This window comes from Pempheris klunzingeri, chromosome 13, assembly GCF_042242105.1.
Source record: "Pempheris klunzingeri isolate RE-2024b chromosome 13, fPemKlu1.hap1, whole genome shotgun sequence".
Classification (NCBI taxonomy): Eukaryota; Metazoa; Chordata; class Actinopteri; order Acropomatiformes; family Pempheridae; genus Pempheris; species Pempheris klunzingeri.
The window spans coordinates 12,883,698-12,900,720 of NC_092024.1; the positions used below are offsets into that span (position 1 = coordinate 12,883,698).

Genomic DNA, 17,023 nt, shown 5'->3' on the forward strand with positions numbered 1-17,023 from the left:
CAAAAGAAACAACTGCAGAGCACATTGTCAAGCACATTCACAAATCAAATGTTTGAAGTAGCGTACTACCAACACTTTTATTATTTGTCATGCATGTGTGTTTGGGTGTGTGGCTCACCCAGAGCACGGCCACCCACCCTGTAAAGATAGACATATGCCCTCCTTCTATTAAACTAACCACCACCTGTATGCTCCTCCTTTATTGTTTAATACATGCATACACATGGGAGAAAACAGAACAGAAGTGAGTGATGGATGAAGGTCATTAACTCAGATTGAAGTAGCAGTACCACAACATAAAAAAGCTCCTTTATGGGTAAAAGTTCTGTACTTAAAGTACTTACAGAGGTACTATCAGCATACATCTATAGTATCATAAGGATCCAGTCTTTTTTTTAATTATTTCTAAATTCTATCATTAGATATGACTGATGCATTCGTGTAATGAGTTTTAATGCTCTAACTGGTTGAGCTGGAGCACTTTTAAAGTACTTTATATCCCGTTTTGCAGTTTAATGCGCAGGAAAACAGTTAATCTTTGTTTTTTTTTTTTAATATATTATCCTATATTATCCTTATATGCTTTTTAAATCTGAACCTGCTGAAATAAAACCTGCAGATGGAGTGAGAGGAGTGAGAGGAGGTGGGGAGGACTCCTGATCCCTGGAACCATCGGAGGAGGAGCTCTGACTGTAGCAGGTTAACGCTCCGAAACACACACACACACACACACACACATACACGGAGAAGCCACATTATGAGGTGAAAAACAGTATTTTGGCTGCATTTCCCGGACTTGAATCAAAAGCCGAGCCAAGGTAAGAGGACGTCAGCTTTGGTGCGCTGTGTTTTTTTCTCTTATGGAGGAGATAAAAGTGAGTAAGGACCTGTTGGAGAGTTAGCCACTGTGAGCTAACGTTAGCCTGTTAGCCGCTGGGAGTTTGGCTAGTTTTTTTTTGCCGTTAGTGACAGCGGTGAACACGGGAAGTCACTCTGCTGCTAACATCCGTGTGAAAACCCGTCTGTTAGACACCAGAAAACCAGGAAATTATAGCTTTAATTTGTCTACTGTGGTCAAACATCTAGGTGATGTCTGTGTGTGTGTGTGTGTGTGTGTGTCATCCAGATGTTTACTTTTTGACGATGGCTGATCTGCCATAACTGATGATGTTGTTGTTGTTGTTGTTGTTGTTGTAGACATTTTATCTGAAGTCGCAGATCCAGACAGGAAACGTATGTTTGTCACCACTATGTTGAAAGTGTTCCTGGTTGGCTGTCAGTCAGACCAGGATTTGTTCCTAACATGTGTAACCTGTCAGAGTAAAACCTCCAGTCTTTACCACAGACTGATACACTGATAGAAGAGAACCAGCTCCAGGGTTTGATGATAAAGTTTTCCAAACAACCCAGTAAAGCAGTTTATTGGAGCTACTGGAGCAGACCCTGGTATGTGGCAGGGAACTGAATCCTCAGCAGTTTCATACCCACATGACGAGCCAAAGAGAGCTGACTGGTTAAATTTAGAGATCCCATCCAGTGCTGCTGCCCAAGTTACAGCTTGTGTGTTCAGATAACAGCACAGCTGACAAGGAGTTTATTTCAATTTTCATGATGGTATCAAGCGGTCTGAGTTTTTACATAAATACAAGACAAAATCTGACCTGAAAGTAGATCAGGGCCATTCTGTGTATTGATATAAACATGGTGTGTATGGAAATCAGATATCATCTGGGATTTTGGTTGCCCTAGATAGTTGTGTGTTTTCCTGCTTTACAGTGATGAATATCTCTGTGTTCATCTCATAATTTTAGTGGGAAGACTGTTGGTAAAACTGCATCACTTTTCTGCCAAATTCACCTTTCCAAAATTTCTTCTCTTGTAGCTTCTTAATCTTAACTGATGAACTAATGCCTTTATCTAGAGAGCTGAAATGATTAGTCAATTAACCCATAAATCCACAGAATAATTAATTGGTAACAATTTTGATAATCAGACAATCACTGAAGTCTTTTTTTTAAAACAAAAAGAACTCAGTTTCAGCGAACCTTCTTTTTGGTTTTGGGTGGTTGGTCAAACAAACCTTGCAACTTGAAGATGTTGCCTTGGTTTGGGAAAAATGTTCTCCACTATTTTCTAGAAAATATTAGTCAATAAAATAATAGTCAATCTATAATAATCACTCATCTATATCTAAAGTATACTCCATTTATTGACACATGTCAATATTTAGGCTTTATTTAAAATATAATGATATTTTGTTGATTTTTGTCTGTATTTCCTCATCCAACACGCAGGCTAAGGATTTCTTATGGCCAATAGTAGTAGATATTTAAATGAAGTAAAAGTGTTTCAGGATCAGTTTAACATTTTGGCTTCGATTGATGAACAATTGAGCATTTAAACACACTCAAGTGACAAGAGTGATAATCTGCCAGTGACAGCTACCATTAAAACCAAATGTTACTTTATTGCTCATTACTCATAGAATAAAATCGTACAAATTAGGTCAACATCTTCATTGTCTCTCCCCTTTTATCTGTATCATTTGGTGCTGAGCCAGTGCATGTAATGAGTGGCAGTCTGGTCGTGTGTGCCTATTGTGTTGGGAAGAGATGGGCGTGGGCCAGCCCCCTCATCTAATATTCAGCCTTGAGTGAAGGGGGGATGCGAAGCCTGATCCCGGCAGTGCTTGTTGATAGTGTATGCGAGTGAGCAAGGGATGAAGATTGGTGGTGAATAGCCAAATAAATACAAGCTTCACCCTACAGGGATAAGGGGAGGAGGTAAGGGGTTTTTATGATTACTTTATTGGTGTTTTCTGGATACCTCGTGTCATTCTTTTAGCAGCTTTAATTGTTGGTTTTAATGGATCTTTCTCCTTTTCATTGGTTTTTAGCAGGTGCATGTTTTGTTTAAAGAATGTGTGTGAGCTCCCATCAGATTGTTTCTTAAAAGAGAGCTCAATGCTTACTGATTGGCTCTTGTGTGGTGCTATCGTCCACCCATTGTGCTGACACACAGGGAGCTGAAGAGGGTGTGTCAACAGGCCCCTGTTGCCTTCACTGTAAACAAAGGGTTTTTTTCATTTATGAATAACACTGTCTGATATGGGAGAATAATTGCAGGCGATTGTGACTGAAGAAACTGGGTCATACAACAACAAAAAAATTAGTTATTCATTGATTGAAAGCTCTGGATTTGACTGAAATCACTGATTTGGGCCTTTGTACTGACAACCCAACAGGCATGTGATGTTTAAGCATTTTTTAACCTGAGCCTGAGCTGCTTTGTCTCACAGATTATGTTGAAATGTTAGGCAGCGTGTTTGCTAGTCTTTATGTAAAACCCATTGCCAAGGCAACTTAGAAGCAATGAATGCAGCTCATTAATTGTGTTACTGTGGCAGGAAGTAAGTCTGACCATGATGGAAGAGCTCAACTCTATGAATCATTAATGAGTTTTTCATCGACCCCTTGAATCCCTAATACAGCTGAAGCGAGCATGTTTGAGGGGGATTCTACACATAAGTTACACATGTAATGTCTGGAAAGCTGTGACAGTTTAGAGCATATTGTTTTCCTGAGGACAGGTTGTCAGGTTACAGAAGTATAGTTTATGTGTGGTGCTGTTGAATCCAAGGCTAAAAATAGGTAAAACTGACTAAATAGAGAAACGTGTTCGTGTATGTCTGGGTGTAAAATAATTCTGTAGAACGGTGAAGCCTAATTATGGATAATTTCACCAAAGTGGGCTGTCGGCATTGATTCATCAGATGCAATTGCCTAACTGCACGTTACTGCTATTTTCCCATCAATGCAAAGCAGTGTCAGTGAAATAGTATGCATCTGTGCGCCTATTGTGCTTTCAGGCACTTAAAAACTTTCCTGTTTAGTGAACGTAAGTCCAATTTACGACAGCGGAGAAGGGTAGAACTGAGGTTGATGTAATTGGAGCACACAGTCGAGTGCACCGATTGTCCAAGTCATCATTACGTCAAAGGATCCAAGTTTAAAGACTATTGTTTTTCTTCAGTGGGTATTTGATGACTTAGTGGACTTTTGTGAGTAGAGCATTGTGATCGCTCTGCCTTCATTATACTGAGCAGATGAAGTTCAGCTAATGTTTTCAGCATGAGCAGGCAGACTGAACTAAACTGAACTGAACCAAGTGCCCCTGTCAGCTCGTGTGTAATGAGCATGTTATTGTCCTATATTTGTTTGAATCCATAGTTTCAACGAAAACTGAGCAGTGCAACCATCATGAAGGAAGGATTTATTTATTTACTTAGGTTGTTGCATTAGAATGCCAACTAGCATGTTAAGTAGGTGCACCTCATAAACCGAAAACTGAGTGTATGTTAACTGTGTCCTAAAGGTTTAGGAATCTATTTTTGTTTGTGCATGTGCGTATGTCAGGTATGACAGTGAAGGCAAACACAGATGCTTGTGCAGAAAAATTACACTTTCTGACAATCCACTTTTACTTTTAAAAGTAAAAACTGTGTGCAAAAATGCATGGAAAGAGTACATATGCAAATAAGAGCAAAAGCAATAAATCTGTGTTTATGCACCAGACTTGACACTATAAAGTACTGCTCCTAGGTAAAGACTTGCATGTTTTTTAAAATGTGAAACCCTCTTTTCTGATTATATGTCATGATGTTTTTAGCTGGGCAAAAGATGCAGCCTCTGTTTTTTGTTTGTATGGGTGACTTTGTGCGTGTGAGCTGGGTTTAGAAAGTACTCGTTTATTCCCCAGCATCACTTCAAAGATCCACCACACCCTCTCCACCGGCTTTGATTTAAAGTCTCTGCTTCTATCTTATTGGCATTGTACATTTAGCTGTGCAGGCCAGATAGATGCCATTAGTATCTTTAGCCCTGTGTGAATGCTATTCTGCCCTCCTCTCGCCCTACAGTGGTGTACAGGTGGCTAGCAGTCAGCCATGGATACCACCACCTCCCTGAAGATGACCTCTCTGGCCGTCCAGAGTCTGTTCGGCTACGTAGAGGAGGAGAACCTGGCTGCCATCAAAGCACATTTGGACAAGTTCAAAGATGTGGACAGCAGGAGTGATGTAAGTTCAGGCTCAAGGCTCTTTGAGATCATGTAACAAGTGCTTTGTGGAAAAAGAGATACCAGTCTGTGTCTATTATATTGTGTTGTGTTTGACTTATGGAAGGTTAACATTTTCCTTTAAATTGTATGAGATATAGTGCCATTAGAGATCTGATTTCACTTTTACCTTTACTTTGTCTTTTTCTGTTGATGTGTCAAAAATCCACATTAAACCCCATTTAATTTGAAAATACTTTTTTAGACACTAAGTACTCAAAGTTTAGAGGGCTATATGGAAAGCATCAGTTTAGTCTGTTACCTGTGCATGCAATGTACACATTACATTTTAAGTTAAAGAATAATGGAATGTTAATTTGTCAACAAATCCAAAAGACCAAATCTTACAATGAACTGATCCTAGTAAGAAAATTATAGAATAACATCCTTTATCCTTTAAACTGAACAGAAATGCTTTTTATGTATATTGTAATGAGGGATTGATTATCAGATTGTCCGACAGAGTTAAACCATCAAATAATATCACCGCCTGTAATTTTTTTTCCCAGTGAGTTCTCACAGGATTACAGAGAAAACGGTATAATTAATTGGCTTGTTGGTGTGTTAAAATCTGTATCACAGTTCCGTTCCCTTCCTCTCTCCTTGTTCCAGAACGGACAGACTCCCCTGATGGTGGCGGCAGAGCAGGGCAATCTGGAGATAGTACAAGAGCTAATTAGGAGAGGAGCCAACGTTAACTTGGATGATGTTGTAAGCTTCGCACACGCACACACATAACCTCGCAAACTGCCCAATATGAGCACACCCTCACACACAGGTGCACATGGTGTTAACATGCGCAGGTGAAAACAGGTGAAAAACAATGCGGTCATTTTTAACCACATCATCCACTGGGCAAAGAAGACGTAACTGCACTAGTGGCCTTGATGTTCCATCTTGCTGAACTCACCACACTCGGGTTTAGTCCACAGCTATTATGAGCCTCCATGAGCCATAATGACAACGTATCGCACACATTTACCTTTGCTCTTTTGACTAAATGACAGGATCTACTTGCTGGCCAACACCCTGAGCCTTCAGAAGCCGGCCCCCACGCACGCACACACCCGCGCATGCATATACCTTCACACGCGGGCACACGCATGAATGCTCACACACTGCACCTCTCATTAACGTCCCACGTACCTGTAACCTGCTATTACACATGGCACACTCAAGCTTGTACTCACTCTCGCACAAGAAGAAAGAAGAAGCATCACAAACTGTAGTCGCTCCGGCCTTTCACAGTTTACTCTCTGACACTCCCGTCTGTCCATGCGACATCGTGTTCCCATGAGCACCTGGTACGACCAGCTGGTAGGTACACTGCCGTGACCACGAAGAGCCCTGACAGACGTTTGTCCGACTGGATTTGGAGTCTGACGGGAGTTCACAGAGTAACAGGTTGTCTGTGTGTGCAGGACGGCTGGACGGCGTTGATCTCGGCAGCTAAGGAGGGCCACATCGAGGTGGTGAGGGAACTGCTGGAGAACAATGCTAACCTGGAACATCGAGACATGGTGAGAATGCAGAGACTTACCTGAAAGATTTCCTTCATGTAAAATCTGCTGTTAGAACTGTTAGACTTTCTGTGTTATACAGTGGGGCAAAAAAGTATTTAGTCAGCCACTAATTGTGCAAGTTCTCCCACTTAAAAAGATGAGAGAGGCCTGTAATTTTCATCATAGGTACACTTCAACTATGAGAGACAGAATGGGGGGAAAGAATCCAGGAAATCACATTGTAGGATTTTTAATCCTACAATGAATAACTGTAACATGCCGTCATCCAAAAACAAAACATCTTCAGTTTGGCTCTAGGAACTTTTTGTTAGACATCACCCCCCTCGTCTCTCATTGTTTCCTCTATATACTATTTACTATCCAAAAAATGGAGAGGAGGAAAAAAAAGAAAAATTAAGAAAATAGAATTAAACTTGGATGGGATAGTAATGTATCCTCAGCGCCAAAATGACATGACAGTTTATGTTTGTTGGAAAAAGATGATACATATACATAATCAAAAACGTAAAAGGAAACTGTGATGACCCCAGTGCTGGTTGAAAAGGACGATCCATTAGCCTTGAAATGGACATAAGATGAAATTACTTTATGTGTGATGGCTTTTCTCGAGTAGTAATCCCATTTACTGAGCTCTGGTTGTCTCTGCATGGGCCAGTGATATGATTTAGTCCTGGGATCTAGACTTGTTGGAGGCAGACAGTTTTCTGCAGGCTTGCCGTAGCACCTATTCTGTATATTCATGAGCAACATGCAAATGAGGTACACATATTTATTACCTGGGGCTGTGCGTGTTTGGTATTAGTTATGATGTTGATGACCCAGCTCAAGAGGCAGTGTGCATTTCCAGCTACCAGAAATGCTAAAAAATGTAATCCCAAAGAGCACTAACCATCAGTAGGTAGTGTTAACGATTTATTACATTTATTTCTTGCTCTGATTTTTTTATTTCCTTCACTATTTTATCACATACGATGAGACATTTAGAGCTGATTTTAAATCCTCAGCCAAGTGACTCAGGACATCAGCTGTCTCATTGTCGTGTGGGGCGTATTTAAACTGCACAGGGCACATCACAGCCAGTCATCACAGTGGGATTATAATAAACCACACTGTGTGATACTGTTGGAAACTGTGTCACACCAGCTGTTTATAGCACATTTTCCTACCACAAAATCTGCTTGGATTTTACCTATTCTGTCAGGCTTGATTTTAATACTGTGATTACCTTTGTGCTTTATTCTGATAAAATAATACCTATGATTACATACAAGATACATGGTTCATTTATTTGTTGTCATTCTACAACACACGGTTGCACAGGGAAATGCAAGTTCTAACCCCATTAAGCTACATATTGTATATGTAGAGCTGTTTTGTGATCATAAACAAATCATGTTTCCTCTCCTCATAATTTTCTATGTTCAACTCAGCTGTGCTATGTGTATGTGTATGTATCCTACTCAGGGAGGTTGGACTGCTCTCATGTGGGCAGCCTATAAAGGTCGTACGGATGTTGCCCAGCTGCTCTTGGACAAAGGAGCTAACCCCAACATCACTGGTCAGGTACTGAGACTGGACACACTGTATAGCAGCATAAGATCACTGCCATCTGTTGTTCCTTTATATCAGCACTGAAAATCACACAAATGTAAGGTATGTTTACAGTACGTAACATGCTGTATGTTCATTCGTTCATCAGCAGGAAAGTTCGTACCGCTCTTTTCAAACTAAATCTAATTACAGAAAAATGTAAAGAAAATACCCACATGTTTTTTTTCTATTAATGTAATTCAGTGTTTCAGCTTGCTAGTTATAAACTGATACGAATATGAGTTGAAAATGTCAGTAAACGTAACGTCAGAGTAACAAAAATGCGAACACAACCACATGCCCACTCTCTCTTCACCTGCACAGTGCAGTGCCTCCCCGATCATCTGCTGTTTCAGTCATATGAGGTAGCTTAAAGCATTAGTGCGACCGCAGGCCTGACACTGATCATTAGTTACTGTCGGCATGACTTCACCCCCGTCATCTGCCCCAACAGTATAGCGTCTACCCCATTATCTGGGCAGCGGGTCGAGGCCACGCGGAGATTGTCCATCTCCTGCTGCAGCACGGAGCCAAGGTCAACTGCTCGGACAAGGTAACAACATACTGACAGATGTTCATCATTTAATTGTTTTTAAATCACACAGAAGATGAAGTCAAATGAGTTTTAAAAAAATCATCCTTTTATTGTCCTTTCTTCATAGCTATTTACAAGCACTTGGGTCGTTGACTAAATCATCTCTTGCCACTCAGGTCTCATGCACTCAATCATTATATTCTTCATTTCTTCCCAGTATGGTACCACTCCTTTGATCTGGGCGTCCAGGAAGGGCCACTATGACAGCGTGATGCACCTTCTGGCCAACGGAGCTGATGTGGACCAGGAAGGAGCAGTAAGTAGATTATGGATTTTCTTTCACTTGTTGGTCACTGTTAATCAGTAGTAGTCAAAGGAGATCCAACTAGCCTGCTTTCATCTAGAAAGACTCATCAAAGTTTGCCTTTACAAAGCCTTATAGGCCTTTTTACACACTGTACATTCACTGATGCGATTACTAAATTATGTTAGAGCTGCAGTGTAGAGTTGTTTTACACAAGTAAAAGAAAATGTAACAAAATGTAATCTTTTATAGCTAAGATTAAAAGATCTTGAGTAAAGTACAATATGTTTGTATTAATTGAATGATAAAATTATGTTGATTATTATGCTTGATCACAATATATACACTATAATGTCATATAATGGCAGTTTTTATTGTCAAGGTCCTTAGATATATATAGACAGGTTGGAAATCCCCCGAGAGATTAAAGTCTGAAAAAATATTGAAAATATTTTATCTTAGTTTTTGAGTGCATGTTACAAAGGCTTCTCAATGGCTTTGCACCCACAATTATTTGGAACGGTATAATATTTCATAGTGTTTCCTAAACAATGTTGATATTTGATTCGGTTGTCTCAACATGTAGCTTAACAGTCAAATTTTGTTTTGGGCTCACAGTGGGTACCATGACAAAGAAAGCTGCCTGCTCTTGCCAGAGTAGCTTTTCCACAGTCAAGATTTAATGCTCCCAAGCACCACAAACGTGTTAGTAAACTGCAATAATAAATAATTGATTGCATCTATGACGCAGCGCATCTGTGCCCCTTGGAGTCATGTTGCATCTGTGCTGACACAAACTGAATGATGTGATAGTTTGATATGTCGCATCAATAACCAGATGGAGCTACAGTAGCTAATGTCGCAGAGCAATTTATTTTTATGTAATTAAGAGACTCTAATGCCTGGGAAAATATATGAGTTATTGGGCTTGCTGAACAATATGTCAATAATAAATTGTCATTGAGCCTGTAGTGTCTCCCAGAGCTGCTGTAATAAACAACATTCGGGACATACAGTTTGTTAATCTTCGGCTGTAAATTATACAATTTTCTATATGGAACAGTAACAAAAATGTTAACACCCAGTCAAGTGGAAAGAAACATTTGTTGAAAAGACAAATTTGCAAATTTAAATTCCCTCTTTCTTTGTCATTTCAGAACTCGATGACGGCTCTGATTGTGGCAGTGAAAGGTGGCTTTACAGAGGTCGTTAAGGAGCTGCTGAAGAGGAACCCGAATGTCAACATGACGGACAAGGATGGAAACACAGCCCTGGCCATTGCTGCCAAGGAGGGGCACACCGAGATCGTACAGGACCTGCTCGATGCTGGCACCTATGTCAATATCACAGACAGGGTGAGGCCACCTCACAGTAGCATTAGAAGCTTGAATGTTTTAAGATGTAGAAGAGCCATGTCACATGTCTCTCTCTGTCTGTTTTTCGGCTCTGTCTCACCTTCACCATACGCTTCAGAATGGGGAGACGATGCTGATTGGAGCAGTGAGAGGAGGTCATGTGGAGATAGTCCGAGCTCTGCTGAACAAATACGCTGATATTGACGTCAGAGGCCAGGTAGGGGCGCCTCTCACTATCTTCTATCACTATCTTATTGATGTTTAAAGGCAGGCAGGAGGCCTTCTTGTGTTCTGTATGTGAAATTTCACACTGCTGCTTAATACTGTTTTCTTAGCTCTGTTTTTCCTGGGTTAGTGAGCTTAAATCCATCATTCAAATACTCTATATATACAAGTAATATTACTATATAAACACACACCTTAATGCCATGGGCATAATACTACACAGTATACCTACACTATGCACAACACCCAATAATATACTGCATTCTCAGCTTTTCACACTAGTTCGTCTGCCCTTTTGTAATTCCGACAGTTTAAGTTGTCTGAGATAAACAAGCTAGTACAGTATTTACCTTGTCCTTTCCACATCAGGATGGAAAGACTGCCCTCTACTGGGCAGTGGAGAAAGGCAACGCCACCATGGTGAGAGACATCCTGCAGTGCAACCCTGACACCGAGAGCTGCACTAAGGTATGGCGCAATCAGGGGTAGAGAGTAAAATATTCTCTCTCTTATCCTTTACATTTCTTGATTGTTACTTCTAAAGTAGCATATTCCTTTTATATATTGAATTTAAAATTAAAGTACTGTAAATATTTCTATTCACCACATTAAACAAGGATAGTAACAAATGTAATATAAATATCTGCTAAAATGCTGTTGACCAAAAATGCAGACAGACAACTATGAATATTGCCTTCTAACAGAACAGAATTCTATTTGAAAAACTATAATGTTTGCACAGTGGTATCTTGCATAGTGTTGATTATAGATTTAAAGCTCCAATGTGTTTAGACCTTCCTGTTCGAGATACGTTTTAGAATGATATTGATGAAATGTTTTTTGTCTTTGTTTTAGGAGGGAGAGACTCCACTTATCAAAGCCACAAAAATGAGGAACATAGAGATAGTTGAACTTCTGCTGGATAAAGGAGCGAAGGTGTCGGCAGTGGACAAGGTACTTGTTAGCACACAGTTGCACTCGCCTGTACGGACAGATCTTGTCCAATTAGTCAATTTTGCATTTTTCTTCACTCAGAAAGGAGACACGCCCCTCCATATTGCCATCCGAGGGCGAAGCCGAAAGTTGGCAGAGCTGCTGCTGAGGAACCCTAAAGATGGCCGCCTGCTTTACCGCCCCAACAAAGCTGGCGAGACTCCATATAACATCGACTGTACCCACCAGAAAAGCATCCTCACGCAGATATTTGGAGCCAGTATGACCCATTTCTCTAAATGAGTGACAAAACAAGCTCAAGCCAGAAATCGGAAAAGACTGAAGTGCTTTACATTCGCTCATCTTCTTATCTTTTTCCCTGTCTCTTTTTCTCACAGAGCACCTCTCCCCCTCTGAGTCAGATGGAGACATGTTGGGTTATGACCTGTATAGCAGTGCTCTTGCAGACATCCTTAGTGAGCCCACCATGCAGCCACCTATATGTGTTGGACTGTACGCTCAGTGGGGCAGCGGCAAGTCTTTCCTTCTTAAGAAACTGGAGGGTAAGTAAGCCTTCAGCATTAAAAACGGTCTCATACAGAGATAAAAAAGTAACAAATTGTGGAAATTTGCTTTTTGGATTGCGCCTCTTGGATAGTGTCACTTAAAGTTATGATGTTCAATTTTGTCAAGTTTGTTTTCATAGTGTGGTGTGTTGTACATTTTATTATTATATTGTATATTTTAATTTGCCCTTGTACTTGATTGAAATAACTGGCATGAGACTCATCCTTTTATTTCTCTCCCCCTGTCCATCAGATGAAATGAAGACCTTTGCAGGCCAGCAGATAGAGCCGTTGTTCCAGTTCTCTTGGCTGGTGGTCTTCCTCACCCTGCTACTCTGTGGCTCAGTGGCCGTGGTTCTGGGTTTTACTGTTGATCCCAAGCTGGCAATTGCTGTTTCCCTCAGCCTCCTCGCCCTGCTCTACATTTTTTTTGGTGAGAAGAAAGATGAGCTGTAAATGCAAGTCTGAAGCGATAACTGATGACTGTGAGGCATTTCTGGTTTCCTTTAACCTGCTCCTCGGGGAGAGCGGCCTCCTTGGAGGTGGTTGAATTACATAATGGCATATTTTTTCCTCTGTTTTCAAACATTCCAAATGTATTAAGTTGAACTGCTTCTGCATATGTTAAGTGCATAAGTGTCACCTAAAATAATTTTCGGATTATTAAGAAAACATAAATAACACTTAAATAACGCCAGTATCAAAGCAGTCTGCTGTATAATGGCAGGCTCTAGGGAGCAAACATGATGATGACTTGAGCTGCTTAACTTCTATTGTTATTAAAGAGAGATGAACTTACTGATATTTATGAATAGAGCTTAACCACAGTAATCATGATATTATATTGTTGTTACTCCACTAAAGTCCTCTGCTGACCACCTCTGTTCCTGTCTTCAGTGTTGGTCTACTTCGGAAGTCGGCGTGAGAGGGAGAGCTGGAACTGGGCGTGGGTCATCAGCACCCGTCTGGCTCGCCAGGTCGGTTACCTTGAGCTGCTCCTCAAGCTGATGTTTGTCAACCCCCCTGAACTTCCTGAGCAGACCACCCGTGCACTGCCTGTCAGGTGGGTGGCACACACACACACGCGCGCACACACACACACACACACACACACACACACACACACACACACACACACACACACACACACACACACACACACACACACACACAGTTACTGATGAGGTCTAAGACAAAAAATTGAAAAATCTCACATTTGCAGCACAACATGACATTTATTATTAGTTGTAAAGTTTAGTACCATTGACTATTACATCTATTATTTTCATTTTAAAAACATTTTTAAAATATAACTTAAATTGAAATACTTAAGTCCCAGTCCAGTCTGTAGTTTTCTGTGTAACTGAGCAAATCATTTCTTTTTCTCACGTCACACAGGTTCTTGTTCACGGATTACAATCGTCTGTCCAGTGTTGGAGGGGAGACGTCCATGGCTGAAATGATTGCCACGCTCTCAGATGCCTGTGAAAGGGAGTTTGGCTTCATGGCCACCAGGCTCTTCAGGGTGTTCAAGAAAGATGAGATCCAAGGTAACGTCACTGTCTTTGGCTTTAGGTGTCGGTCATGTAATGATCTTTCAGCCAGCACATACAAATCACAATTAGACCTGTTATTGAGATAAAATAAAAGTCTTGCTTTAATGGCTGACAAATTAGATATGTGCTGTACAGTTTTTGTAGACTATAAATCCAAACTGAAATGACAACTTAAAAAAGAGGTGAAATATATTCCTTTAATAACACAGTAAACCAGGCTCCCTTAATCAGGTTTCTTATAATTGATATTTGTTTTGATATTTATTTGCTTGCTTCACTGAAAAGTTAGATAGAGAATACTGTTATGACACTCTTGAAAGAATTGTGGAGCTCTTTTAAGTATAACCAGTGCTTCACAACATTCAGAGTGTTAGTATAGCATTAAACTATTTGCTATGTTAAAATACAGTGGACTAATGGCAAACTGAGCAGAAAATGAAGCCACAGTCTATGTATGTTGTAATCAGAGCTTCTCTGTCCTTTGTTTTGGTGAGGCTATAAATCTTTTAAGTGAGTGATCCCGTAGCACAATGAAACCAAGCTGAAAAACGAATCAGAGCTGCTTCCCAGCGACAGACTCAGCCACTCTAATGAGCAAACAGTTGTGTACAGAACAACTGACAATGAAAAGAGACCTGCCACAGAGGGGTGAGGTGCACATTTGTTTTGGTCTAAGATGCTGTAATCCCATATATAAAGCTTTTAAAGTTAACTGTTTATGTTTTTAGGTCTTTTCTATATTCACTAATACTTCCTCAAATGGTCTTAATTTGTGAGGGTTGTGGGAATTCCAGTGCGCATAGAAAATATAGCTTTTCTTAGTGTTTCTAAGTGCACCCCTCTCACATTACCCTCTACTTTCCTTTCATATCCTAGGTAAGAAGTGGAAGAAAACTTGTTGTGTTCCGTCCTTCGTGCTGTTTGCCTTGACACTGGGATGTCTTATCACTGGTATGGCCCTGTTGGCCATCTTTAAGGTGGGCAAGACCCTGTTTTTATACAGTATGTTCCAACTACAAGGTCATTGGACACTCCAGTTATCAGTTTCAATCTTTTTATATCCCAGGTGGACCATCAGAACTTGACAGTAAATGCAGTGCTGATAGCCATGGCCAGTGTGGTGGGCCTGGCCTTACTGCTCAACTGTAGGACCTGGTGGCAGGTGGCTGACTCCGTCCTCAATTCCCAGAGGAAACGACTGCACAGTGCTGCTAACAACATGCATAAACTCAAGAGTGAAGGATTTATGAAGGTAGACTAAGATAACTGGAATGGAAATTATTTGACTTCTTCTTGTCATGGCTAAAGGGGCATTCCATAAGCTTTTGAAGTTATGAAGCATTAGTTCCTAATCTAATCAATTTCCCTTTTCACGTAAACATTGAAAATTAAATTGATTTGAGCCATTGATCCCCCCCAGGTTCTGAAGCACGAAGTGGAGCTAATGTCAAAAATGGCCAAAACCATTGATGGCTTTACCCAGAACCAGACACGCATGGCCGTCATCATCGACGGACTGGACGCCTGTGAGCAGGACAAAGTGCTGCAGATGCTGGACACGGTGTGTGTTTGATCATGCTTCTGTGCGAGGGCACATAAATGATGAGTGCAGCTTCCTCTTTACTGATAACAAGATAATATGAAGAAATTGCATGGCTCAACATCTGTCACTCAAGCAAATTTACAACCACGAGACAGTCTGTTGTAGAGCAGCTGGCCTTAACTTTCATTGGGCCTTTCACCTGTGCACACAGAGCCCACACATCTCCAGTGCTGTGCTGCCACGCTGGTGTTCCCAGCTGCCTGAGCTTGCCTCCAAGTTTAGATTCTTCCTCCCAGCTGCTGTAATAGAATTTCCTTTAGTTAAATGTTGTTATTTGGTGAAGTAATCCCAGAGAAGGTGGCAGCCTCCTGTGTGCTAATGTAATCTTCTCATCTCTGCAAGCGCCCCCCAGTTACACTGAAACAATCTTCTGTTCAGAATGATTTAAACACTCTGAAATCTATTTTTTGAAGGTTACACAAATTACCAAATTGAATCCATTTTTTTCAATCCATCAGTCTGTGTACTTTTTCTAGCAGATAATGTGCATTGATGCAGACATGTGATGGCGCCATAGTCAATGGTGCTGACAGCAGCTGTGGGGACAGAGGTTCATCAGCCTGTGGGCCGAGGCTGAGGGTGCTGGTCGGGGTTAACAAACCATGTATGCATGTAGCACAAATCAATGTCCTGTGACACTTGGACAATGTCCCTTAGTTAGCAGAGTGGAAATCCCCAACACCATGTGCTGTGGACAGTTGCTGTTATGGAGATCATTACGTTTAAGTACTCCAGCTGACTGTTACTAGTTTTCATGTTGGTGATTGATTAGATCTTGATATTAAAGTAGTATACACTCCACAGGGATCTGTTTTTCAAATGACTAAATCAGTGTCATTTGACAGTAGTGCAACAGGCTGATATCAAAGTGTGGAAAACACATTTTATGGAATAACAAAACCAGGTGGAGATAAATGTCCTTCATACACTAATTCACGTTTCCTTTCTTATTCCAGGTGAGGGTACTCTTCTCCAAAGGCCCTTTTATCTCCATCTTTGCCAGCGACCCCCATATTATCATCAAAGCTATAAACCAAAACCTGAACAGCGTGCTGAGAGACTCCAACATCAACGGACATGACTACATGAGGAACATCGTTCACCTGCCAGTATTCCTCAACAGCAGAGGCCTCAGTACAGCCAAAAGGCTCTGCACAGTAGCCCCCACCAATGGAGAAGCATTACCTGCTGAGGGTAGGCAATGGGCTAGTAAAGAACATATTTTATTTTGTACACAGTTTTTGGTCATTTGAGAGCACAGATTGGCAGATTCTGAAAAAAATAGTTCTATTTGAAGAGAGACAATTTTTTTTCTATTCAGAGGTATTGGTCAGCTGTCATTTTACTCTTCCTCCCTACCTCTCTCTCTCCAGGATGGCATGAAGACATGGACAGGAAGATGTCTCAGACCAGCCTGGGCCAAGACCAGGCCAAGTTTGGCAGCAAGAACGCTCTAAACCGCAGGGTAACTTCTTTACAAAGCAGATGTTTATTTATGTAGCCCAATATCACATTCAGCATTTTGTTGTTGTTTACAGCCCCACATCAGTGGTTACTAACCACACCCAAGCTCCCTAACACAAGACAAGGACGGACCATGACACGTAAACAAAAGACCTTGGGAAATTAAACGAGAGATTGCTCAGGATGTAATATGAGTTGTAGGTGGAAGAATGGTAATAACAATAGACAAGCAATAATAGAAATAGTCCAACAAT

The 17,023-nt window shown here is 40.9% G+C and overlaps 1 protein-coding gene across 1 annotated transcript in view; it reads left to right on the plus strand.

Moving 5' to 3' along the window:
* Positions 1-719: 719 nt before the first annotated feature.
* kidins220a (kinase D-interacting substrate 220a) overlaps positions 720-17,023 on the plus strand; it is a 43,253-nt gene continuing 26,949 nt past the window's right edge. The window contains exons 1-21 of the mRNA XM_070841866.1: positions 720-818; positions 4,919-5,077; positions 5,728-5,826; positions 6,537-6,635; positions 8,103-8,201; positions 8,683-8,781; positions 8,981-9,079; positions 10,225-10,422; positions 10,541-10,639; positions 11,017-11,115; positions 11,503-11,601; positions 11,683-11,860; positions 11,979-12,143; positions 12,400-12,579; positions 13,044-13,209; positions 13,545-13,696; positions 14,579-14,679; positions 14,769-14,954; positions 15,123-15,263; positions 16,262-16,499; positions 16,679-16,770. Of these exons, the coding sequence (XP_070697967.1) occupies positions 4,946-5,077; positions 5,728-5,826; positions 6,537-6,635; positions 8,103-8,201; positions 8,683-8,781; positions 8,981-9,079; positions 10,225-10,422; positions 10,541-10,639; positions 11,017-11,115; positions 11,503-11,601; positions 11,683-11,860; positions 11,979-12,143; positions 12,400-12,579; positions 13,044-13,209; positions 13,545-13,696; positions 14,579-14,679; positions 14,769-14,954; positions 15,123-15,263; positions 16,262-16,499; positions 16,679-16,770 (2,721 nt within the window). The 5' untranslated portion in view covers positions 720-818; positions 4,919-4,945. The remainder of the gene's footprint in view (positions 819-4,918; positions 5,078-5,727; positions 5,827-6,536; positions 6,636-8,102; positions 8,202-8,682; positions 8,782-8,980; positions 9,080-10,224; positions 10,423-10,540; positions 10,640-11,016; positions 11,116-11,502; positions 11,602-11,682; positions 11,861-11,978; positions 12,144-12,399; positions 12,580-13,043; positions 13,210-13,544; positions 13,697-14,578; positions 14,680-14,768; positions 14,955-15,122; positions 15,264-16,261; positions 16,500-16,678; positions 16,771-17,023) is intronic.